General features: G+C 32.3%; 2 protein-coding genes and 1 long non-coding RNA gene across 5 annotated transcripts; all 3 read left to right on the forward strand.

The window, feature by feature from the left end:
- Positions 1 to 1499: 1499 nt before the first annotated feature.
- On the forward strand, positions 1500 to 5334 carry LOC145105917 (uncharacterized). 3 transcript variants are annotated; one of them, XR_013707441.1, is made up of 4 exons: positions 1500 to 1820; positions 3307 to 4033; positions 4764 to 4966; positions 5096 to 5334. It is a non-coding gene; the product is annotated as an uncharacterized LOC145105917 (long non-coding RNA). The 3 variants fall into 3 exon arrangements; XR_013707442.1 differs by having other exon boundaries at positions 4807 to 4966; XR_013707443.1 differs by lacking the exon at positions 4764 to 4966.
- A 4374-nt stretch (positions 5335 to 9708) lies between these two features.
- LOC145105923 (UDP-glucuronic acid decarboxylase 1-like) lies at positions 9709 to 12972 on the forward strand. The gene is made up of 7 exons (XM_079042986.1): positions 9709 to 10598; positions 11060 to 11207; positions 11287 to 11366; positions 11734 to 11817; positions 11885 to 11959; positions 12073 to 12165; positions 12516 to 12972. Exons 1-7 carry the CDS (start codon positions 9954 to 9956, stop codon positions 12723 to 12725), a joined length of 1335 nt encoding a protein of 444 aa, XP_078899112.1. The 5' UTR covers positions 9709 to 9953; the 3' UTR covers positions 12726 to 12972.
- A 1651-nt stretch (positions 12973 to 14623) lies between these two features.
- On the forward strand, positions 14624 to 15891 carry LOC145153698 (protein SODIUM POTASSIUM ROOT DEFECTIVE 1-like). The gene is made up of 2 exons (XM_079075490.1): positions 14624 to 15486; positions 15566 to 15891. The coding sequence occupies exons 1-2, from the start codon at positions 14757 to 14759 to the stop codon at positions 15733 to 15735; spliced, it is 900 nt and encodes a 299-aa protein (XP_078931616.1). The 5' UTR covers positions 14624 to 14756; the 3' UTR covers positions 15736 to 15891.
- The last annotated feature ends 10166 nt before the right edge of the window (positions 15892 to 26057 follow it).

Raw genomic sequence — 26057 nt, forward strand, 5'->3', positions numbered from 1 at the left:
GTAAGATGAAAGTAACCATGCACTCACCTGTTAAAAGTGGATGACCAGTGATTTCGGCAGTGCTTCGCCTAACACATTGGCTTTTCCTTTGATATGAACTAAGTATGAACATCACTAAGTCTTAACCTTACATCTCTTGAGACTATAATGATGATAGTCTAGATTCCTCAACAATCCCAATATCTACATCAAGATCTATCAAATAAGGAATAATCAGGTAAGATCATATCGAAGGTAAGGTCTGTTTGGTATCCCGAGTATACTGTTTGGAAATCTCACATTAAACACCTCACTAAATCCAACATTGTCATCATTCTCGTAAATAGATCAATTAGTATTTTGACTTGGAATCACTGATAAATCTTATTTTAAGATTCATAATAACAACTATGAATATAAATATAAGTTATACAAACCATATACAGTGAAAGGGTACAATAGACAACATACCCAATTTCTAAAGATCCAAGGTAGAGTTGGATATCAGAATCCTATAACACATATATCAGAATCTTGTAATAGATTAATCATTAATCAACATATGTTGCTATAAATTCAACTAAAACTCCCTACAAAGAGTATATAATTCATATATCATTAACTCCATCTGTCAAATCTTACTGTGTGTATGAGAGAGAGAGAGAGAAAGAAAAAGAGAGAGAGAGAGAGAGAGAGAGAGAGAGAGAGAGAGATTACGATTGAAATACCTTAAGAATCAGAAGAGTTGGAGTCGAAATTGTAAATTTTTAGACTAGAAGACAGTGGAAATGGCTGAAACGTCAAACGCGGAGATTCAGAAACGAAGAAGGAAGCGGTTCCAAGAATTTGGAGAAACATATGGAAACCAATGGGAATATTCGATTGGGGAAGAAGGGCAATTGGAAATTTAGAAGGACGAAAAGAGTCGGTGTGTACATATTATTGTGGTTAAAATCTAAAACGGGTGAAGTTTACTCTTCATAAGGATGTTGGGTTTTAATATATGTATATAACTAGTTTATAACCCGTGGGAACCACATGTACGAAATTAATTACATTTTCATACTAAAATATCGTAATTATTAATCAAATAATATAATTAAATTATTAATGAATAGTTATTTTATATAGTTATGTAAAATTAAAATCGTTGATTCAAATAAGTATGTGAAATTAATTTTCAATATATATTATATAGTTTTTATTTGTGAAAAAAAACGTTACGATATAATATAATGATATATTAAATTTATTGTAAAAATAAAACAACCCCAATAAGTGAAGTAAATTAAAATTGGTAAATAAATCAAAAAATTAAGGTGTTAAAATAAACATATATTATAAAAAAATAAGAAATTATAAAAGAAAAATTAACAAAGTCTTATTAATAATAAGAAGAAAACATGTTATGAAAGAATAATATATTACATACAAAAGAAACAATAATAATTATATATCATATACTCCTTATAATATTAAAGTTCATTATTTTTTTATCACATAAAAGCTACCAGAAGCACTTCTCTTCAAGAACGCAGAATACAGTCAAGTGAGTGATGAAAGGATTTTCAAAAGCAAATAAAGACACGGTACCAACGAAGAATTGTGCAGCAGCGGCGGACGAGATTTCGAGTGTCCTAGAGGGTAGTGATGCCGTATGAGTCTACCGGCGGAGCTTGATCGTAGGCTAACAGACGGAGGCAAAAAGTGTAGGCGATTGTAAGATGTATTTCAGTTGGTTAGTCCGCGAGAGGCTGATAGCTGAAGAAGAGAGTGAAAAAAGAGAGTCGGGACTGAGAACGGAGAGGGATTAGAGCATCATCAACATATTTCAGCAAAAGGTTTGTAGCTTATTTGGATCTAGGGTTTTAACTTTCTGGTAATAGTTGTCGATTTTTAAAAATTCTCACTCCTCACAGGATGATTTTTTTGTAAAATTGAAGGCAAAGGGAAGATGGAAAATTCAGACGTGATTGATTTTAAAGTAAAAAAAATAAGTAATTGATTTCCTTATATATGGTTTGCTAAATTGAAGCCTGAAAATGAGGATCGATTGAAACAAATTGATTTGAAATGACACTTCAAATAAAATTGGAATATGAAAGAATGGTTTTTTTATTCTGAATTGAAGCTTGAATTCAACACTTAGGTCTGCCACTTGTTCTTTAATAACGACACTTTTCTTAGCTCATATCCCAGAAACTGCTCCAAATCACATAGTTATGCAATGTTGGTTAGGTTAAAAAACCCAAATTAATTATAATAATGAAGAAAGCAAGCAAGTGACATGTACAGGTATAATAGCAACTTGCATCTGGACTATAATAGGTGTATACAAATATTTAACAGTAATATAATCGTCTTACCTAGAAGTTATATAATAGCAAATTGCATTAATTTATTGGATATAATGGGAAATCAAGTAACTATTTCGTTTGATATGGTTGAAGAAGATTAAGTTAAATAAATATGTGGAACCATGAGTAAAGACAATTTTGTAACAGAGTCACTATTCTTCAACTTTGTGCAGACATATAAAGATGAACGAATTTTGCTTCTTAATGAGAAAATTGATCTTCTTATAACTTTGGTAGGGATGGAACTGATATTTGGTTATGAGTTTTCACTTCCATCTTTTTTCAAATCAAATAATTTGGGAATTTTTCTACATTTCATCATGTATTTTGACTTACAATTTGTTTGACTTTGACACACTAAAGCTAAAAAGTACAAAAAAAGGTTGTATTAAGAATTGAATGTGTAAAAAATATACTTGGATAATATGGATATTTGAGTGTGGTTTCTAAGATGAGATTGTCAATTTACATAATTTTACCTTTTTTAAATTTTTTCCAGGCTACATGAATGTTTAAAGGACATTTGTGCCATTTTCTTTAGGTTCCTTGGGTTTTATGACTCCATTTCGTATCCTTCACATTCATTTTTCTTTAATTTTCAATATTGAAATTAGTTTTTATTTAGCAGTTCCATTTTTATCCTTGAAATTCTTTTTCCTTCAATTAACAATATACAAGTATTTGTTTCCCTTTGACTTAGTATAGAATAAAAGACTTAATTAAGTTTACAGCAAAAAAGGTAAAAAAAAAGTTAAACTCATTATCATAGTTTTGTGTAGAAGGTATTAGCAATTAGAGACATTAAATTTGTTATTTAGTCATTGATATTTCTCTGTAAGTTTTGTCTATCTTATAACAGTAGGTTGTTGTGTGTTGGTGTTATATGTTTACATTTCTTATGTATTTGTACTTCTTCAGAACATTACCAGGTCTTTTTTATCTTGACATATAATTACTCTTTTGTCCCCAGAAAGCTGGAGATCCCAGGGGCAACTGAATTCAGAATCATTTTAAAGGTGTTGAATTCCTTATACATTATAACATTAATTTGTGTGTTCGGATAAAAATTTGTAATATACACTCTAAAAGTTGACAATTATGCCCCTGATTTAATGATGTTATAGAAATGTTATCACATGATTAAACTGAGTTTTGAATCTATTACAATCATTAAAAGTCATTGAAAATGGTATTTAAAATGTTGGAATCGAATGATGTAAGCAAAATCTTTAACCGGTGATGAGAAAATAAAAATACATTCTAATAAAAATACAATAGTTGGATTTTTGTGGAAAAAATCAGCTTTCATTAGATAAATATTGGATTTAGAGTGTATCTTAAAAAAATTTATCCGAACACACAAATTAATGTTATAATGTATAAGGAATTCAACACCTTTAAAAGGATTCTGAATTCAAGCTTTGGATGAGTCCTTTATTGTTTAAATCAATAAAAACTATTCTTTCATATTCCAATTGTTCATTTTTAAATCAGGGGCATAATTGTCAATATTTTTAGAGTCATAAGTTAATATTTTTTACCCGAATACACAAATTAATGTTATATTGTATAAGGATTTTTGACTTTTGTCAATGTTTTTTGTTTTTTATAGGTTTAAGTGAGTATGTAGCTAAATGGGACGTGGAATTATGGCATGTGTTCTAGAAATAATACCCAACAATGAAGATCTAAAAAAGGTATACATTTCTTTACTTATGAAATTGCACGCCATTGTTTAGAAATTAAATCAATGACCTTTTATTTTATTGTTAAAATTGTAGAAAATAACAATATAGTTTATTGAACATGATATAAATATGATTGTACTTTATGAAAATTAGGAAACAAACACATAATATAAAGTCATCCTAAAAACTATTAAGAAAAAAATAATTTAAACCAAAAAACAACCAAATCCATCAAATGGCTAACAAATATATATATATATATATATATATATATATATATATATATATATATATATATATATATATATATATATATATATATATGAAAATGTGTTAATTCCCTTAGGAAAAAATTAAAAAAAAAACGAAAATGTCTTAATACCCTTAGGAAAAAATTTAAAAACTTATTACTGTTCTTAAAAGGTAGGTGACCAATCACTTTTCCAACTTAACCTTGACAAGTTTATGTTGTTCCCCTCCTACAAGTTTTGTGGCCTTTGATGATGACATGTTGTCGTTGACATCCAAAACAAAATCATCCTCAAGAGCTCGCTTCAAACCTTTCGTTGCATCCAAATTCTTTTTTGGGCTTGTGGCTGTCGATTTGAAAACATTCAAGTTTTGTTATTAAAAAGATAAATAAAAATATAAATCTGTAAATAATTTAAAACCATATATGTAGTATACATGTTCGTCCATTAAAATAACTTGAATGGAGAAAATTTCGTCTTTGTTATAGTAACATTCCAGTGTCCATAATCTGATAACACGAAGCTTCATAGTGAAGCTGTCCTTCAAGACATCAAGATCAGGTATGAAAGTTAAATCAACAGCAGCCATGTAGATGCAGAGATGTGGAAGAGAATTAGCCTCTAAAAGCTTTTTGAATACAGCAGTAAAGAAAACAACGACCATCAATCGATATTTGCTGGTATTTTATAGGTATAATTTATAGGTATAAATATAAAGTAATCATCAATTTTTTGCTGATTTTCAGGGATATCAATTATTTATATTATTTATATTCTTTATATACCTCTATAAGTATAAACCGAATGTTTTTGAATGCAGGTCAGATTCCGGAGTATTAAAACTGATTTGCTGATTTCTTGGAATTGATATGATAATTTCAAGAGTTACAGCAAAGAATGAGCGGGAAAATAAGCGAAATCGTATATGTGGTAGTGAATATTGGAATTAAAGAGGTTTAAAAGGGGTAAATTGGAATATCAATAGCTGATTTTTAGGGATATGATATATGTATCTGTATTATCTATATTTCAATGCATGTAAATTTGTAAAATAAAAGAATATTTACTGAAATTTAGGACCTGATTTTATGGAATCAAATAGTACTGTGATATTATACCCGATTATACCTTATACCTTATAGCCGATTTTGAATTTTGAATGAATGTAAATGAATTCTGGAAGTTTATTAGGGAGACACGTGGCATGTATAAAGTTTGACACATGGCAGTTTTACATTCAACCTATTTATTTATTAGAAAGGGAGATAAGAGTGGCCCCTCTATTATTTATAAATATAAAAATATTAAAGAAATATAAAAAAATACAAAAAATAAAATAAAAAAGGTAAAGCAGTATTTTCAAAAAAAATTTGAAGTAAAACCACAAGAATTTTTTATTTTAGATTTTCAAAACTTTTTGGATCTCATCCACAGTTTTTTACAAACCACATAGATCAATTTTACATTTTTTTTAGAATGGAAAATTAAACAAAGATAGACTAGCCATTTCATATCTTAGAAAGACAAAGACATAATGAAACATTTTTATAAGAGCAATTTATTCAAAACTGAAACTTTAAGGAGTGAATGTCCATTGTTTTTACCAAACATAAGGACTAATTTGTTTTCTTTATTCTATAATTATTATCGTATATTCTTTATTGACTACTAGGTATATATCCGTGCAAAGTGGCGGTGGTAAATAATTTCATTCGGTGAATATTGTTCTTTCAAAAACATGTCATATTTCGAAGAACATGTAGCATGTACACATTATTATTGGTCGGGTATGCATTTGTTGGATTTATATACATAAGACATATACATAAACAACTTCATTTTTTCTAGTTACAAAAAATAGCAATGTTATTTATTTATTAGTTTAATATAACATCCCTAACTTTTTGTAGGATATTGTATTTTTCACTTTTTCCTTACTAAAAACATAATAGTCATGAAATATACCAAATTATTGCAACGTAGTTTCAATCAGGTGAAGTTAGATAATTACCAAACAACCAACGACACCTTATTACAAACAACTTAAGTACATTGTTACTATGAAAATATATACACATATATAACACATGAGAATATACATTGTTATTACATGTTAAGCTCACTAAATTCACATCAATTTTGGTAGATCTAAATTTACAATCACAAATTAGCATTTGGTTCACCAAAATTAAATTAGCGCATGGCTAAACTAACATCGAAAATATTGGGTTCACTAATTCACATTGAAAATATTATGTTCACTAAATTTAAATTTGAGAGGGGTTCTAGTTTCGAAAATAGGTATTGTAAATGACAATCATCTAATGTGGAGTAATGTTCAAGCTTGTGCATTGTGTCGACTTAACTTTATTCAATTACTAACAATGACCAAATGAAACAATTTTTGTGACTTTTGAAAGTACGTCTCAAAAGGATTTGCAAACTCAATGCAACAAGGGGTAACCTAATCAATTTTACGAATGCATCTGATAGCCAATTTGAAAATTAACTACATAAGATTAATTATTACAAGTTCAATAACCTACGATGTACCCCCAAACATTCAAAACTTTCGATCGTCGACATAACCATTCACTAAAGTCAACCCAAACCTTCATTCTCAGATGACAAAATCGAATTCCAAGTATGACCTCCAAAATAGTCAATACTCATTCGATACCAAGATCCAAATTTTCAATCGTCGACATAGATAATTAAATCTCAAACCTTCGACTGTCCAATCCTTCAACCATTCGCTTATTATCTAACAAACTCGAAATTGATTCCAAACAACCACAGATACCATTTTTTGATTTCAACATCTATCTTCGAATCTATACCCAACTACTCGAAATCAAGCTTTTCCACAATCAAAAATAATCGCCATTTTTCTTTCGAACATTTGATGAACAAACACCAAAATCGAATCCTCTTGACCCCATACATTCGATTTCATTTCAAAATGATCATAGATAACAATTTTTGAATTCGAATATTAGGTTTCATTTCCGATCTAAAAACCAAATCGATATCAAAACAACATTCTGATACCAGTCAACAATGAACGGAAAAGTCACGATTTGTCAAAAATCCAAATCGAAATCACATTTGATTCCAATTTTGACTTTTGTTATTTTCGAATCAAAGAAGAAAGAACCGAGAATGAAGCACAAACGAAGACGATGTATCGAACGGAGTTTATGAACATTATCAGTTGGAATCAATTCTGATGAACAGTATTGGACAAGAGATTTGGGTATGAAATAATATGAAAGAATCGAAAATGATGGGCTCAAATCAATAACCAACGGATCGACATTGGATTGGGCTTCGAAATAGTTACATCAACAGTAACTTTCAAAATAATTGCCAAAAACAAAAAAAAATGATTTTGAAATTATGAGAATATGATTTTAATTTTTGAACAGATCTAAAATAAGTAATTGGATCAAAAATGGGGTTTGAACAGATTAGATCCAATGAGTCAAGACGATCAAAAATGAAAAACGCAAAGCACAAATCGAAATCATGAACGTTTGGAATCCATTTGTGAATTTGAGATACCTTTTTGACGATCCGAGTTCCATTTGCAACGAACAAATCAACTTTTGAAGATCTTGATTCCTTTGTTGGAACAATAAAATCACCAAATCGAACATTACACCACCCACGATGCGTGTTGTACAACTCGTTTTTCGTGTTCTTCAACGATCTAACACCATCTTCATAAGAACCATCAACACTTTTGGGTTTTGAATTCAAATTCATTGCAACGATTGACGATTGTTGCTTTGGAAACTAAATTTGCTTCATGAATTTCAGTTTCACAACAACATTTGAAGATTTTTGTGAATAAACTCACTTGTTCTTACTTTTGATCTTCTTCTTCTTTTTCTTTCTCATCTTTTTGCATCTTGAAGATTTGAATTCAATAACAACTTCATTCTTGACAACTTCAACTTTGCAAGTTTGAATCAAATCTTTTGGAGTTTGATATTTGTGAATTTCTTAAATTGATGGTTTTCGATAAGGAATCATTCCTTCAAACGAATCACAAGAACACAAAATATCATCGGTTTGAACTCCAATCGAGCAAAAAACTTTTTCATCTTCATGAGAATCAACTTGAATCTTCTTATCATGAACTTCAAGAACATCACATTGAATTTCATAGTCTTGAACTTCAACAAACTTAAGAGCATGAAGATCACTTGGGTTTTCAATAAGAGAAATGTATTTCTTATCAAACAAATCTCTTTCTTTTCCGTCCTTTTGATATTCACTCCAAGATACCATGTTCATGGAGATTTCAACCAAGCATCCAATCTTCGAAAGTGGTTGAAAAATCAATCTTCCTTGATTATCCTTCAAACCTACATAAGAAACCAACGTATCCCATGAAATCAACCCACCTTTCAACAATAATCCATAGAATTGATTTTCGTTGACTTTGTATTTGACATCTTCAATGATCACAATCCAAGAATCATAAGACAAGTACACCATCTTTGATCAATCGATATGAACTTGGGTTTTTCTAGAGAGAGAAAGTGATTTTGAATGGGTTTCTAGAGAGAGAAAGCAAAAATCACTTGAATTCTAGTGAAGAAAATTGAATTATGAATTGAATCAAGGTACAATGTGATTTCTAGAATCCAAAAACTCTCTAAAACACGAAGATCAAATAGCAATGAAGAATCACCAAATCAAAAATGTCATCATAGATCAATTCTTGAAATATTCAAGAACACCCGCTCTGATACCAATTGTAGTGGTGTTAATCATGATGACGAATGCGGAATATGAAATGATTTAGTGAATCATACAAGAATCATGAACACGAAGAACACAAAGAGTAAATAAATCCGAGTTTAGCTCTCATTAATCAAGTGAGTATTACAAAGTGGGTCTTGCAAATATTCTATCACTAGACTAATCACTCTAAAGTTCTTTTTTTACATCCATTAATATTCAAGTTCGACTTCAAGTTCTTTAACGATATCAGCCATTAATGGTCATTCTTTCGACATCTCTTTGCAACGACGTATGGGATGTCGACTTTGAAGCCATTGTTATCTCTGCAAATATTTGCACAATTCTGGAGGTGGAGGTGACTATGCAGGAAGAGATGAGTATATTATTTATAATAGAAAAAACTGAGTAACAGAGGGAGATATATGTGGTTAATTTGAAATATGAAATTAACCATCACCGAGGGGAATACGAGATTCTAAATCAATTTCTGGTCTTCTTTTCAGGTTGGGTTTTTCTTATTTTTGATAAGGATTAATTATTAATCGTATTGGGGAGACTAGCATTAAACGATTGTACTTAATGTTTTATTTTTTGTACTTCTTAAATTTCAAGAAATAAACAATAAACAATATGCTTAATAAAATAGAATAGATAGATTAACGTTAGTGTACCAAAATAGATTTGGAGAATGTTTTCCAACAGATTTGACTCCATCAGAAATAGATTGTCTTCTTCATTCCCCTTCTTCCTAACTTTTTTTCAACAATTTAGACCCCTCCCACCTTCAAAAAAGAAATATTGTGCAAATCTTGAAGATTCAACCTATATTGCAAGAAATATTTCACACCGATTTCTAATTTCTTTCTCATGATCCTCATTTCTTCATCTATGCACCAAAACACGGCAATTTCTTGAACACAAAAATGATGAACAACATGAAGCAATTACACAAACATCAACGGCGAGATGAAGAAATGCCTAATAATCAAACTCCACCATACTCACCCAGATCGCTTAGACATCCATCGTCTTCAAGATCTCTCCATAGATCCGTAAATTACATCTTCAGAGAACAACGATTTCTCTTCATCATTATAGGAATCGGGATCGGTTCCACTTTCTTCATCTTCCAACCGTCGTTATCCACCATAACCACTACCACAACGAATACCATTAAATCCCGCGAATTTCCCTCAATGCCCAGATCAATTTCAATCTCCCACCGTGAAAGCACCACCTCTCACCGCCGCCCTGTTAATCATGGGGAAACCGAAAGGGTTCCTGTAAGTGTTAGTCGGAGGAGGATAAGGACGGTGGTGACCGGTGGAGTAGGGTTTGTGGGTAGTCATTTGGTAGATAAATTGATGGCTAGAGGTGATGAAGTGATTGTGGTTGATAATTTTTTTACTGGTAGGAAAGAAAATGTGGTGCATTATTTAGAAAACCCTAGATTTGAATTGATTAGACATGATGTTGTTGAACCCATTTTATTGGAGGTTGATCAAATCTATCATTTAGCTTGCCCTGCTTCTCCTGTTCATTACAAGTATAATCCTGTCAAAACCATCATATCCTTTTCTTAATCTTTCTCTATTAAACAAATTTTCTTGAAACAAGAAAAAAAACGATCAAACCCATTATCATATCCACAAAACTAATGTTCTATGCATTAAGTTGTCAATTATGTGTTTGTAATGGACTTTTGTAATCCTTTTTGTTTTTGGTTGAGATCCTTAAACATGATACAAACAAGAGATTACCTTTGACTTTTGAGGTTCAACATAGAACTTTTCGGATTTTTTGATTTGGGTTTTATTCTTACAAATTCGACACTATATTTGTTTATGTTTGAACTCATTTCTAAGTTTAACTTTGGAAGTCAAAGCATGCATTGTTCTTGATTAGAATGGGTATTACTTTATACTAAAAGTAACTTTTTTCATGGATTTATGCCTTGTTAGACTTATTGTGGTTTCCGTTGAAGTTAAGTTTAAAGTATTTGAATTGTCTCCTTAACTCGTACGATTACAAGACAAATGTTATGGGCACCCTAAACATGCTTGGACTTGCCAAAAGAGTCAAGGCAAGGTTCTTGATTACAAGCACTAGTGAGGTTTATGGAGACCCTCTTGAGCATCCTCAAAAGGAAACGTATTGGGGACATGTAAATCCAATAGGTGGACTTTTCGTTTTATTATCTTTTTATGTTATTTTTCCATTTTGATTCATTACAATGTTCATGATTATGTAATGTAGGTGTTAGAAGTTGCTATGATGAAGGGAAAAGAACGGCTGAAACATTAACAATGGATTATCATCGAAATGAAGGTGTTGAGGTGATGTTGCATACTGATGATTTTTCACCCTTTGTTTATTTAATTTTCCATCATTTTTGTCTTTTCGACATAAAACTTATCCAAACAACACTTAGGTGTTTTTAATTTTCCAATTAATAGATTAACTTGAGACCATTTTTACTTAATGCAGAAAGAAATGATTTGATAGAGAAAGTCTCCCAAATATGACTTTCCCATTAGGTCCTAACTTTTTACAATTTTGTCATTATTTTTTTTCTACCGTTCCACCAAATGTCTCGTCATTTTCCAAAATATTTTGTAAACATCATTTATCTATACATCTTTAGTTAAGCCTGCTTAGAGTAGTGAAACCTATGCTTTATGCTAGAAAATTCACATTTTGCAGGTACGGATTGCACGAATTTTTAACACATATGGTCCTCGAATGTGTCTAGAAGATGGACGTGTCGTTAGCAACTTTGTTTCACAGGTGAAAAAACATTATACAAGTTGTCATAATTAAAAAAGACTTTTTAGTAAGACAACATCCTTTGTAGGCCATTCGCAAACAACCCATGACTGTTTATGGTGATGGAAAGCAAACACGAAGCTTTCAATACGTTTCAGATTTGGTACGCTATTTCTTCATACAAACACATACATTTTTTTGTAAGAACATTTTTAAAGTTTATATTCATACAACTTTTTTGGTTCCTGTTTAATTATACAGTTGCTTTGATTTCAGGTTGATGGACTGATGGCTCTCATGGAAGGTGACCATGTTGGACCTTTCAACTTGGGAAATCCAGGAGAGTTCACCATGTTAGAGCTTGCTCAGGTTTGTATCGTTTCATCATCATTCCATCATGGAATGAATGCAAAATCATAATATAACCCATTTTTATTCAAAAAAATATATATTTTTATTATTTAGTAAATGATAAATTTTAACTAAATTATATATATATATATATATATATATATATATATATATATATATATATATATATATATATATATATATATATATTATAATAGCATTAAAAGTAATAAATATTTTACTTACATATATATACTATAAAAATATGTATGATATATCATTTCGTTCCTCCAACTTAACCAAACATGACTAGGAGGGCTAGCCCATTTTGGTCTCTTGCTTTACTCTTTAGACTTTTTATATTTTAGGTGGTGAAAGAAACTATTGATGCAAATGCTTCGATTGAATTCAAAGAGAACACTGCTGATGATCCTCAAAAAAGAAAACCCGATATTAGCAAAGCAAAAGAGCTACTAAATTGGGAGCCCAAAGTAACACTCAGAGAGGGTCTACCACTAATGGCATCAGATTTCATGTATCGAATCTTGAAAGAAATAGAAGGCGATGATGACAAATAAGAAAAGGAAGACCAGAAACCAGCATGTATATATTCAGAAACCATGTATCTATACAGTTTCTTTTTAGTTGTGATATACATCTAGCTACATGATTCTTTTAGGAATGTCGCCATTCTTCCTCTTGATCTGAGGTTGGAGTAGGCGTTAGTTTTTTTTATTATAGATCTTTTTTTTTTACTCAAATTAACCCCTTTGTATAAATTGCACTAATTTATATAATTTTTATTTGAAGAAACATACTTTTATAATTAATAGTTAGAAGTTGATGTTATAAGTTTATAACAAAAAGAGCCAAAATGAAGAAAAGTAGCAAGGCATCTAATTCTCATTTATCGGAATGAAGGGGAAAGTAGCTTTGTTTCTCCTCTCTTTTGTAGGGTGAAAGACTGAAAGTGTTTTTATATTCCGTGTGTTTGGCATAACATGAATGAGAATTTGTTACTTCTCTCTTTTGGAATACAATTCCTTCCACGCTTTATTCCTCTACCTAAAAGATTGAATTTTGTTAGACTTATAAGTGCATGGAATCTGTGCGAGTTTATTATCACAACTACGTAATTAGAAAAAATCTAGTTTATGATGAGTCATACTCGAATTTATAATTAAGGAGCTGCATCGAAAATTTATCGAGTTTTATGAGTCTTATGTATAGATCTATGTTCTAATATTTTTATTCCAAACTCAAATTAAACTTACTTTTATAACACATATTTCTTCTCCGAGCTATCCCAATCAAGCTTGTTTTGTAAAACATAACATATAATTAACATGATAGATATTTACATATTATTCAAACTCACAAACATTTGAGTTTATCTTGACTCGCTTAATGCAGATCGTACAACATAATCATCACAATATGGTACAATTGAATGATACCCTCACCCACATCATTTTGTCATGTGAAAAAGATGAATACTACCTAACCTTAACCAAATTGAACCACTAGCTAGACCTAACCAGATTTCTTAGGTCACTTGGTTTCTTTTTGACAAGATTGCTTGAACTTGAGTCAATCCTTGTAAAGATATGAAAACGCAAGACCCCATTAGGCTCGATCTTTGTGTGTCTATGTGATGGTTAATTGTCAAAATACAACATACTTTCACTATTTTATTGATGAATAAATGTAACTTATTTTTTCAACTATTTAATATAATAAAGTATCATTTTAAAATTTAAACCATCGAAAATGTAACAAACTTGTATTCTTTTTACCTTTAATGTAATGCTTAACATAAAACACTAGAAATGTTACTTTTTTACATCGAATGAATAAAATTAAATAGAGAGAAATTTCTTTATAAATATGAATCTTTTTGAAGAAAACAAAAAGATGTTTTTTTTACTGTGGTTTCATTTTGTTCCTCACATTTAAGTCATGTTTATTTACATCCTTTAATTAACTCATGTGAGGGCTTTTGATATTTTCTTTATTTCTTTCCTTCTCTATATTATAGCTAATTTAGATATTTATAATGTCCTAAGGTAGTGTTTGGTTCGTTAGAATCTTTTGAAGTTAGAAGGAATTGAAATACAATTCCAACATTTTTCTATGTTTGATTCATCATTAAAAAGAATTGGATTCCTAAAAAGTCCAACTTTCCTTTTTCCTTCTATCGAAGGAAAGTAAATTTCATCCAAAAGATGAACAAACTAAAATCTTTTTAACATTGCATATGAAACCTCTTTGTCACTACCACTCACCCCTCCGAATATAAAAAGAAGGTGGTGTGAGGTTGTTTACGGTTGGTATGTAGATGTAGAGGTCGATGGTGAGGTGAATGTGTTTTTAGATTTCAATAAAAGATGATTTAAGATCGATAACAATAAAAAAAAATAATAATAATAAAAATAATAATAATATATATGGATGACTTTTTACATCGACTAGGATTGAAACTAAAGTTTGTAGGAAGACATTTAACCCCTTCATTTATTCTTAGACCAATTATTCATAAAAGCTAGTACACTAATGAAAGGTGTTTCATATATTCTGTACTTCTCAAGCTTCAATTCACCACCCATATTATGATGGATTCCATTGTTCTTGAAGAACCTTCCTCCTCCATCACCTATGGTGGCAGCGGCCGAGCAATAGACCGTCACAACCCCATCATTAGAGATGAAAAAAGACTCGGTCAAGGACGTATCTTTCCTTCTAGCCCCGCCTCCACCACCGTGGACAACCACCACCAAAACCTGAAACCAGATGCGGAAGCCGGTGATCAGAAAAGAAAGAGTATTGCGTTTGCTTATGGTGATGGTGATTCTCTCAGCCCAGCAAGTTCTTCAAGGTGCTTGTTGAGTGACAGACCCACGTTTAATTTCTCATCGGACTTTCACGATGTTCTGCCGCCACCACCATCACCGCCACTTGAACCACTCAAATTTCAACACGGAAAGTCTGTGAAGAAAGATGATCATTTACTCTGCTCTCCTTCACCTACACAACAACCACCACCGTCGCCGCCTCCATATGAAGCTCTCAGCTTTCTTAATCTTGATGATGATTCACCGTCCTCTTCTCCTCCTAAACCACCGCTGTCTCCGCTCCTGCCACCTCATGAATCGCTAAAGCTTCATAATCGCAAAGCTTCAGACAAGAAACACCATGATCAACCGACACCCTATTCCGTCCATAAACAATCTTCACCGCCGCCACCCCCTTCCTCTTCCGATCAGGTAGTTGTCTTGCAGGTCTCACTGCACTGCAGGGGTTGCGAAAGGAAAATGAAGAAACATATCTCCAAAATCGAAGGTATTATACTTATTATTGATAAAATATAACGACAACATCTTTTTTTTTTTTTTCTTAAAGAAAATTTCATATATTTCAGGGGTAACTTCGTTCAAAATTGAATTTGCGGCCAAGAAGGTGACGGTGGTCGGAGATGTGACGCCGCTGGCAGTTCTGACCAGCGTGCTAAAGGTCAAAAACGCGAAACTGTTGACTCCAGTAACAATATCATCATCTTCTCCAATTGAGCCTTCACACCTCACGAAATAGAATATATTCTGATAGAATTTTTGTTTGGAATAAATATTCTACACCATCCTTTATGAGTTATGTCGCAATATTTTTCTATTTTACGTCACCTGCTGTTAACGTTTATCATGTAAAGTATTGGGTCGGTTACCTCGGTTTTAAGACGTATTATTTTCAGTTTTAAGGACGTTAATTTTAGAATTTGGTAAAATATTTCACCTTAATAAATAATAATATAAGGATAAGGAAAATGATAACGAATTTTTTTAGGACAAACCTTCGATTCGTTATTAATCATTTGTTTTTTATTTTGACTTCTTTTGTCTCGGTACATATAATATATTTGTTAATTTGTTTAAAAATGTCGAGACTAAATTTTCAAGTTGACTTAAAAGATTTTTGTGTTATTGTGTAGACCAGAACACAAATTGAGAGTTAAAGCAAAGACTTATAGCACTTTTTATATGTTTTGGCAGTTTTGCATAGAGTGGGAATGAATATATACCCCTTTGTTCGGAAAAAAAATGGAACATCATAAATTATATTATACTATATATTAATTAGAAAGTCTTATGAAAAGTATATTTTTTTAGAGTTTTGCCACAAATCGGTTTTTAATTTACAGAAACAGTTATTATGTTTAAAATTTCCATATTTTGGCTGCTTTGGCTATATAGTATATAGAGTCGTTATGTTTAAAATTTTCGTTAGCTTTGGCTGCTTTGGCTATATAGTCATTATGTTTAAAATTTTCATATGTTGTAGCTTTGCCTATATAGAGTCATTATATAGAGTCGTTATGTTTAAAATTTATGTTGTCAACTTTGGCTATATAGTATATTATACTATATAGTCATTATAATTATATAGTATATTATACTATATAATACTTACAATTTTTTAATTTATAAAAAATATCATTGTAAGTTTTTATTACAAAAATAGTCCTTATGTTAAAATTTTCATATGTTGGTAGCTTTGTCCTTGTGTAAAAGATAAATAACAAAAATTGTTTCCGTAATTTATAGAAAAGGTATTGTGTATTTTTTTTTTTACAAAAAGTTTAAAATAATTACACAAGTAATTACATCTATACTATATATTAACTGGAAAGTCCATAAACATTACATTTTTCCACTTTAAGAGTTTTGCTATAGATCTTTTGGATATTGGCACACTTAGTCCCTATTATTTTGTAAGTAATAGAAAAGGTTTCTATCTGGTTTTTTTTTTACAAAAACAGTCATTATGTTTAAGATTTTTGTATGTTGCAGCTTTGGCCCCTATATAGCAAAAAGATAAATAAAAATCATTCCCGTAATTTACAGAAAAAATCATTGTGTATTTTTTTTACAGAAACAATTCATATATTTAAAAAAAATTACAAAGGGCTTACATCTATTAATAATAATAATAATAATAATAAAACACAACTGTTCCACCGCCCCTCTCCCCCCCTCCTGAGCGGCCAAACCGTACACATGCAAACCCTTACTTGTGTCCCCCATTGAGCGAAGACAACGCAATTGCTAGTTATCTTTAAAAAACAATCATATTTTATAAAAAGAATTTTCATAAAGTCGGTTATATTTCAAGAGATGTATCAGTATGCATCAAAGCCAATGGGTAGGCATGGGTCTCGTGGAAAGCCCCATGATGCTAAGGTGGAGCCTCACCACATGTACACCGCCCCTATAGTGTGAGTGTGCGGCCCCATGACCACCTTCACTCTCATTTACGACTAGTTGACATTCTTCTTTTTCTCATCTTTATTCTTCAATTGTTTTTTCTTGCACTTCTTTACAATAGTGAACACCACATCCTTCTCATATGGACTACATGAGATGGGTGTGATGTGGTGATTATTGGTGATGAGTTGGATTCTATGATGTTGGAGCATAATCAAAAAATGAATGAAATATTTAATTACAATGAAATGAAAAAAAATCAAATTTTTATTGCCACCAAAGAATGAAGAATGTAATTTGTTGTGTGATTTATTTTCATTCCATGAGTTTATGAAATTAAATAATATATAAGTACAAATTGTTTTTATTCGTATAATCTTCGGTAATATTAATATTTTTATCAAACATCATGTAAATAACTTTTTATCTTTTAAAAATAAATAAATATTTTTATCATAACTATATTTTAAAATTTTATGGTATCTAGCTTTTATATTTTATAACTTTTTAGATAATAGAGAAATCTTTTTTAACTATTTATAAAATATAAAACATCTATTTTGACTCAAATTAATTACTCTAATATGTAATTATATTTCACGATATATCTATTATATACAAAATTATTATTATAAAGAGGAAAATCTTCAAAAATGATCAATGTGGTTTCCAAAAAATCAAGTTTAGTCCTTAACTTTTTTGTCTTCAAAGATTATCCATGTTGTTTCAAAACTTTTAATGGATGGTCCTTTTGGGTCACGTCATCACATTGCAGTCGTTAACCGCCCTCACGTGCATAGCATGTGAGGGTTCTTTCATCATTTCACTTAAGCTCCCCTCAAACGATCTCAACAGATCTATTCTCCAAAGAGATGAGTCTTACGAATTCATTCGAAGATTTATGCTCCTCCATATCAAAGTTTTGCATCTCGAAATTCCTCAAGGATTCACCTCTTTTGTTCAAGCTTCTCTACAAATCTTTTCTGTATATCTACTTCAACAATCCTCAAAAGTTCTCTTACTCACTAAAAAACTCTTCATATATGATCTCTTTAACTATTTCCTTTTTATTCTCTGAAAAGGACGGTTTTGTGAAGAACGCAAACAAGAAAATGAAAAGCATGCCAAGTTCACTGTATCCTACTAAAAGCTTGAGCAAAAGAAAACCAAAAAAGTTATGGTGACCTAAAAACCTGGTTATATTCAATTTAATTAGTTGGAGCTCATTCACCCTGTGTAACACTCATTGTTCAGGTAAATTTCTATTTTTGACCCAAAGTGAAAATTTGTTGCAAATTGGCCCCCATGACTCGTTAATGAAGGTCGCGCCTCATGCCAGTATTATGGGTGTACTTACAAGTACGCAGGGCGTACATAGAAAATGAACAAACCCTAATTTTTAGGGTTTGAACTCTATTTGAGCATCATTAACTTCTCAAGACTTTTTCCCTCATTACCTCCATTTTCCAATTCGTCCCTAGCAAACCCTAATCCTTTGTGTGAGCCTTTTTGAGCTTGAGAGTGCATTTTTAGTGTTCTTAAATTATAGGTGCATTTTATGCACCTATTTTACAAGTTTATTTCCGTCATTTCATAGCATTCTACTTCATAATTCTTGTGTTTAGTTAATCAATTAGGCAATTGCATATTTTATTAAGAATGCTTGGTACTTCACTATTTTTGATTTATTTTGTAGGCATTATGGAGCATGGAGCATGGAACTTGGAGCTTGGAGCATGGATCATGGAGCATGAGTATGGAACTTGGAGCTTGGAGCATGGAGCATGGAGCTTTGGAGCATGAAGAGAAGATGGACCGGTCATGCCATGGAAGAAGTCATAAAGACATAACCCGAGTACTTGTTGCATTATTAGCAAAAAGCATGGGCCATGCTAAAAACACATGGTCATGCCAAAAACACATGGGCAAAAGGCATGACCATGCTAAAAACGCATGGTCTTATGGCAAGCACGTAATCACTTAATAAAACAAGGGAGTCACCATTTTTCACAGACAGACGGTTTTTGGAGCTTTCTCTGGCGATTTTGGGAGATTTTTGGGAATTCTTGAAGGCTACTAATCATTGCAAACACTTTTTATTTCCATTTGTAAGCATTAGACATTTTCAATTCCATCTTTCTTTTTGATTGATTTGTTCTTAGCCATGTGTGGCTAAGAAACCCTAATTTCTAGTTCTTGTTGAAAACATGTTGATTGCTTGACTTGAAGCATATGATTTGATGTTTGATTTGTGATTCTATTCTAGTGATTATGTTTTTGCTTAAACTAGAACCCTTGAATTTGATTTGTGTTTGATTGGCGACTTTCATGAATTGAATTTTTGCATAGTTAATTAACTTTTAGGGCACCTAATTGTTCTATTAAGTTAATAATTGGTAACAAGCAATAAGTTTTCTTATTGTAAAACATATATAACATGTTTTCACATTTCCGAGCATATGAGAAGAAATGAACATTGTTGGAAGCTTGTACAAAACTTAATGCAGTTTTTCAATACAATCTAAGAGCGTGTTTAGGTTGAATTAGTAAAGCTAGGTCTAGTCAAAGAGCGTATTTTGGTTAGATAATTTGGCAACCGAGAGGTATTAGAGCGTGTTAATATCTTTCAGTACCAACTTAGAATAGCAATCATGAATTACATCAAGTCATAATCAAGTTGAACAACAACATTGAGAACTAGAACTAGAACCATTCAATCAAATTGTTTACAAGTTTATTTCATTTTCTGCATGTTTTTAAAGTAGATTGTTATTTTATTATTTTTCTTTTGCAAACAAAACCCCCTTTTGTGATCAAAGTACCTTGTGCAAAGAGGTATAGACTTTTATCTCGTGTCTCTGTGGTTCGACCCTACTTGCATTGTACTACTTTTTAGTGCATTAAAGCAGTGTATTTGGAGTCCATTGTACCCCTATTATTTGTTGGGTTTGACACACCTAACAAATTGGCGCCGTTGCCGGGGACACGATGTTACTAATTGTGTATTCCAAGATATTTTCGTATAAGTACACCATTACCAATTGACACGGAGATAGAGAAGACTGCAAAGAGGTTACGGAAGCAAGCCAAGCTTCGTAAGAGGCAACCGGGTTCCGGGAATTCTGCATCATCTACCCCTCCGGTCATCAACATTTGGGAGGACATACCCCTCTCAAGTGTGTCAAAAACTGAAACAAAAATCCTCTCACTCTCACCTCAACCATCCTCATCCAAAAGTACCACTCCACCCTCTTCACCTACTCATAACATCCCATAGTCTACACCCGCAGAACCTCAATTCCTACTCATACCATGGGAGATAACCGTGGAGGGAATTAAGGTCCTCCAAATCCGCCACCCGAAAAAACTCTTCACCAATGGGCGAGGCAAGAGGTTACTCAACAACCTCTTTGCATTACATATCCGGCAGCCACAAACCTTGAACTAAAATATGGACTCATTAGGGATGGAAATGGGGTGGGTATGGGGCGGGGTTGACCATCCTTGTCCCCATCCTCGAGTACGTAACCTCGTCCTCCATCCCCATCCCCATCCCCATCCCCATCCCCGACAGATGCGGGGAATCGAAACCCCTCCCTTTTAAATTTTGGGCTTTTCCCCGGCCCATCCCCGATCTATCAAAAAAATAAACTAAACTTACGCAAAAAAATCAACTTTATTAAAATGATAAAAAACAGAGGCCATAATCAGATTATGTTACATAAATCATAAAGTCTAACAAGCATCAAAACCAGAAGTGACGATTTGGTATACAGACCGTCGAACAAAGTGAGGATTTAAGAACTCTTGGAATTAGGAACATAATTTGGTATACTGACTCTCGGTCCAATACAAAGAAATTCATTCTTAGTGGACTTATTTCATAATCAATAAAATATCAATATACTAATATATATATATATATATATATATATATATATATATATATATATATAGGAGTACGATCAATTGAGAACACCAAAAATATTGAGAATGCGAGAACAGATCTAGACCTTCCATTATTTAAGATCTAATGCTAATATCAATGTGCCATTTATATAACTTCTAAAACTCATGGGATGAAATTGTAAATATTTAATAGACTAAAAGGGTATTTTAGTCATCAAAGTTTAAACTATTTTTATCATGTTCCTGGAATCTCTCTATCCCTACGTTTCATTCTTCTTTCTCTGATTCAAACATTTAAACCCTAATTCATACGAGTTGTACCACCGTTCACTACAAACACCATCTTCTCACCTTTCACCGCATCTACAAATTGTAACACTCCAAATCAGGTAAACCGTATTAATCCCTTTAAATAATTCAGGTGGCAAAAATGGTCCCTTTTAGTACGATGGGAGTACCCTTAGCGTACCATGGAGGAAGGATCGCGGAGGAGTTTCGCGTACGCGGGGCGTACATATGGGTACGCGGAGCGTACGCGACAGAGGACCAAACCCTAATTTCCGGACTTAAGACCTATATAAGCATCCTTATCTCATTTGAGCCTCACCCTAACTAGCCTCCTTCACCCTCAAATATCCCTGAAAACCCTAAAATCATTAGAGTGTGTATTCTTGAGCTTGTGAGTGTTTAAACACCATCCTTTTGGTGTGTTAGCTATAAGGAAGAGGAGGAAACAAGATTGAACGAAGAAGAGCTTATGGATCTTACATTTTGAGCAGCCTAGGAAGCTTAAGGAGGTAAAAAGCTTTCACCTTGGTCACTATTTTCATTTCTAGAGCTAGGGTTTTCTCTTTAGTCCCTTTTTGTGTTCTTGGACCACCTCTTGAGAGTTTGAGCAACTCCAGAGCTTAGGGAGGATAGATTTGAGGTCCTTTGGTCCATTCCTATCATAAAAATGGAGTCTTGATGGGTGTATTGACCTCATGCATGGATTAAGACTCTTGGAAAGGTCTTAATGGGTTGCTGGGAGCATATGGAACATGCAAAGGCATAAAGTTGCCAACTTTATGCCTTAGGACGTCTTAATGAACTCAGATCTAAAGATTGGACGTTGGATCATCAAGTATTAAGCACTTAATGGAAAAGGTGCTTAATTTGTTTGTACGTTGGGCGTAGCATAGTGTACGCAGCGCGTACAGCTCAGGGACTCAGTACGCTAAGCGTACAGAAGTGGTACGTAGGGCGTACGCACTCAGATGGACTTGGACTTGTTTTGGGCTTGAAAGCCCTTTGGGCCTTAATCAGTCATTGGGCCTGGACATGTTTTGAGTTAGTGGGTCAATTTATCTATTTTGGGCCATGGTTGCTAAAGTTGGGACTTATTGGGCCATGAGGCCCATTAATGATTTTGGACATGGACTTTGGGCCCATTAGCAAAGGAAGACGTTTAGGCCATTGTGAAAGGACTTGGGGCTTAGGTTCTTTAATTGGATTATGTTCAGCCCTAACGTTGGGTTAATGATATTATTATTCAGCGCGGGTGGTTACAGACTGTTAGGAGAGCAGCTTCTGGATTCAGCAGACAGAGGTGAGTCTCCTCACCATACCTATGGGTCTAAGGCACCAAGGACGGCCTATTATCTGTTATGTGATATGCTAGTTGGTTATGGGATATGGGTTATGCTAGTTATTGAAATACTTGCATGAAAGACCTCGGGGGGTTCCTGAGGCATTTAGGTGTAAGACCCCGGAGGGTTTCCAGGGCAACCTTGGGCTAAGACCTCAGGGGGTTCCCGAGGCACCCGGAGTAAGACCTTGGAGGGTTTCCAGGGCATCCTTATATGTTTGTATGTATGGTTTATATAGTAGTGGGCTAAGACCTCGAGGGGTTCCCGAGGCACCCGGAGTAAGACCCCTCCTTGGGCTAAGACCTCGAGGCGTTCCCGAGGCACCCGGAGTAAGACCTTGGAGGGTTTCCAGGGAATCCCTATATGTCGTATGCATGGCTTATGTGGTTTATGTAGCTTTTATAGCTAATATGGTTTATGTGATTATGTGGATTGTATGTGGGGTATGCTCTGGGAACTCACTAAGCATTAACTTAAAGTTTGTTGATTTGTTTCAGGTACTTCTGAGCCTAAGGGCAAGGACAAGGCTTAATGGCGCGGCATGCACTCTCTCAGACATTTTTATGGGGACACTCTAATATTTGAAATAAAATGTTGATGTTATGAATTTGAAAAAAATTGTTCTTGAGATTTTGTGGTTTATTAGAAATGTTTTGATTATTTAAAAATGAAAATTTTCTTTGGAAAAATTAGGTCGTTATACAAATCCTGTAACTCAATTTCAAGACCTGCAAGTTGATTTCCAATCAGCCTCCTACAACCTGATCTCCAATCGGTCTCATACAACTCGATTTTAGTTCATCGGTTGTCTTTGGAGATTGTAGATCTGCAAATTGATTTCAAATTTGAAGGTATGGTCTCGATTTTGCTTGAATGTTGTTGTCATGATAAAGGCTGATGATGGAGGATATGCCGATGGTGGTTTCTTGGTGATGAATGGTGAAGGTTGTCGGCATGTCATGATGATAGCTTCGGTACGATTAGGGCTTCCTTTATCTTTCATTTGTTCATCATCAATTATGCACAACTATTAGACAGAGGGCACGAGGAATCAGAGAGATGCGAGAGAAAGTTTTGAGCTGACTATGAGGGTTCTGAGAGTTCTATATTTCATGTTCTCGGTTTCAAGTAGGCTAAATTCCGTATTCTGGTAAGTCTTTCAACCCTTCTATTTTCATCCGTAAATAGTATTGTGTTCCGCTTTGATTTCTCGATGATCTGGGCCACATTAAAACGACCTTTATCTTTAGTGAAGTTTATAATTTTTAGTTTGTAGGAATAAATCATTTTAACTACAAAAATTAATCATTTAAGAATAAAACTGGTGTATATGAATACATAGAATGATTCTACTTTCACACCTTTTCTCCTCTAAAATGATAATGAGTTCCGAATACAAGTATTATTCGTTAATAGAATACCACTAACAATTGATTCTCACTAAGTGATATTTATTAGTTAAAGTGTATATGTTTGTATCAAGGTTTTTACCTAATTTTTTATGATTTATCTAAATCATTATATTTTTTGACTAAATTTATGAGTATTAGTGTTATTTATTAGTGGAAATGCATACATAATATTATAGTATGCGAGTACTAGTGTTATTTATTTGTTTTTTTAACCATGGGTCGATTGGTTTTCTAGACCTGCAACCATGGTTTTCTAGACCTGCAACCACGAGTTAATTGATTCAACAAGGAACAATCATAAATATCGATTTCCATGTTCTTTGTTTTATTCTCAACTTTCTTACAAGTCTGTAAGAAATGTTTTATTCTCAACTTTCTTACAAGTCTGCAAGAAATTGAATGGTTGGAGGCCTCATTGACGAGAAGTGAAGTCGATGATTATGTATGGCTGCCAAAAGTTGATTTAGTTCACTCACTTTTGCATGAGTCCTTTTCCACCATGAGCGATGCCCTTCAATTTAATTTAATGATGGTCTAAAATGTTGTTGCAATTCGCATAATCATTGGTATCTTTGATATGTTTAGCATTATTTTTATTATGTAATTGTTTGGTTTCTCATAATCATTGTTGATTACAATTGATGATTTTAATTGGTAAATGTGTTTTATTCTATTTCTGTAATTTCTTCGACCTACAGCCGCCTTACACGATGCTCCCAACATGATGTAAACCAGTGAAAAAACAGATTATGATAGTGCATAGGTGCGTGTGCGAAGCAGGAGGAGGAAAGAACATCGATATAGATAAAGAGAAGGATACATCTAAGACATAAAAAAAATTCATGAATATATCAATTTATTGTATTTTCTGTATCTTTGCAACTTTTTTTCCTTTTATTTTTCTAGCCAACTTTTTTGATATTTGTAAATATAAATCTATGATTCATTTTTTATTTTAGTTGTATGAATATAGTTCGATATTAGTCAAAAGAATCAATTATATATCTGAAGTTGTTTAATCATTTATGAATATAGCTGTAATAATATAAGGTATAATCATTTATAAATATAAACGTATAAATATATGTATACAATCTTGATTTATTTATTTATGAATATAAAAGTGGTTGATAAAATAAAATTATAAAATTTACTAATTATTTGTTTATGAATATAAAAATGGTTGATAAAATAAAATCTGAAAATTTACTAAATTGATAATTTTTCATCTTTGGTACATTTATTTTTTATTAATAGAATGTTTTTTTTATTTATATAGAATAAATAGTATGAATTGTATAAATTAAAATTTTTTGATTTTTTAATTTTGAGAGAAAATATGATAAAAATATATATTTTTTTATCTTTAATTAAGATAAAATAAAAAAAAAAGTCAACGAATTCTTTTATTAGGTAAGTGTGAATTTGAAATTTGGTATCCCTAAATTGTTGGAAAGTGTCATTTAATTGTATTTTGTTATACTTAAATTAAATACACAATTACTTATTTGCCCTTATATAATGATTGGTTCAGAATTGTTCTCGCGTTCTCAACATTTTAGGTGTTCTCATTTGATCATCCTCCTATATATATATATATGTATATATATATATATATATATATATATATATATATATATATATATATATAATGTCATCAATGCGGGAGTAGGGCAAGTTGGGGATTGGTTTACCTGGCCCCGACC

The sequence above is a fragment of the Lactuca virosa genome, chromosome 1 (genome assembly GCF_052849685.1).
Source record: "Lactuca virosa cultivar CGN04683 chromosome 1, Lactuca_virosa_CGN04683_v6, whole genome shotgun sequence".
In the NCBI taxonomy this organism is placed as follows: Eukaryota; Viridiplantae; Streptophyta; class Magnoliopsida; order Asterales; family Asteraceae; genus Lactuca; species Lactuca virosa.

What these genes read in the sequence shown, in the direction of transcription:
- LOC145105923 (XM_079042986.1), top strand. Translation starts at nt 9,954, where the DNA reads ATGATGAACAACATGAAGCAATTACACAAACATCAACGGCGAGATGAA. An exon ending in GGGACATGTAAATCCAATAG is followed by an intron (nt 11,208 to 11,286) that starts GTGGACTTTTCG and finishes TATGTAATGTAG; the next exon opens with GTGTTAGAAGTTGCTATGAT. An exon ending in TTAGCAACTTTGTTTCACAG is followed by an intron (nt 11,818 to 11,884) that starts GTGAAAAAACAT and finishes CATCCTTTGTAG; the next exon opens with GCCATTCGCAAACAACCCAT.
- LOC145153698 (XM_079075490.1), top strand. Translation starts at nt 14,757, where the DNA reads ATGATGGATTCCATTGTTCTTGAAGAACCTTCCTCCTCCATCACCTAT. An exon ending in ACATATCTCCAAAATCGAAG is followed by an intron (nt 15,487 to 15,565) that starts GTATTATACTTA and finishes CATATATTTCAG; the next exon opens with GGGTAACTTCGTTCAAAATT.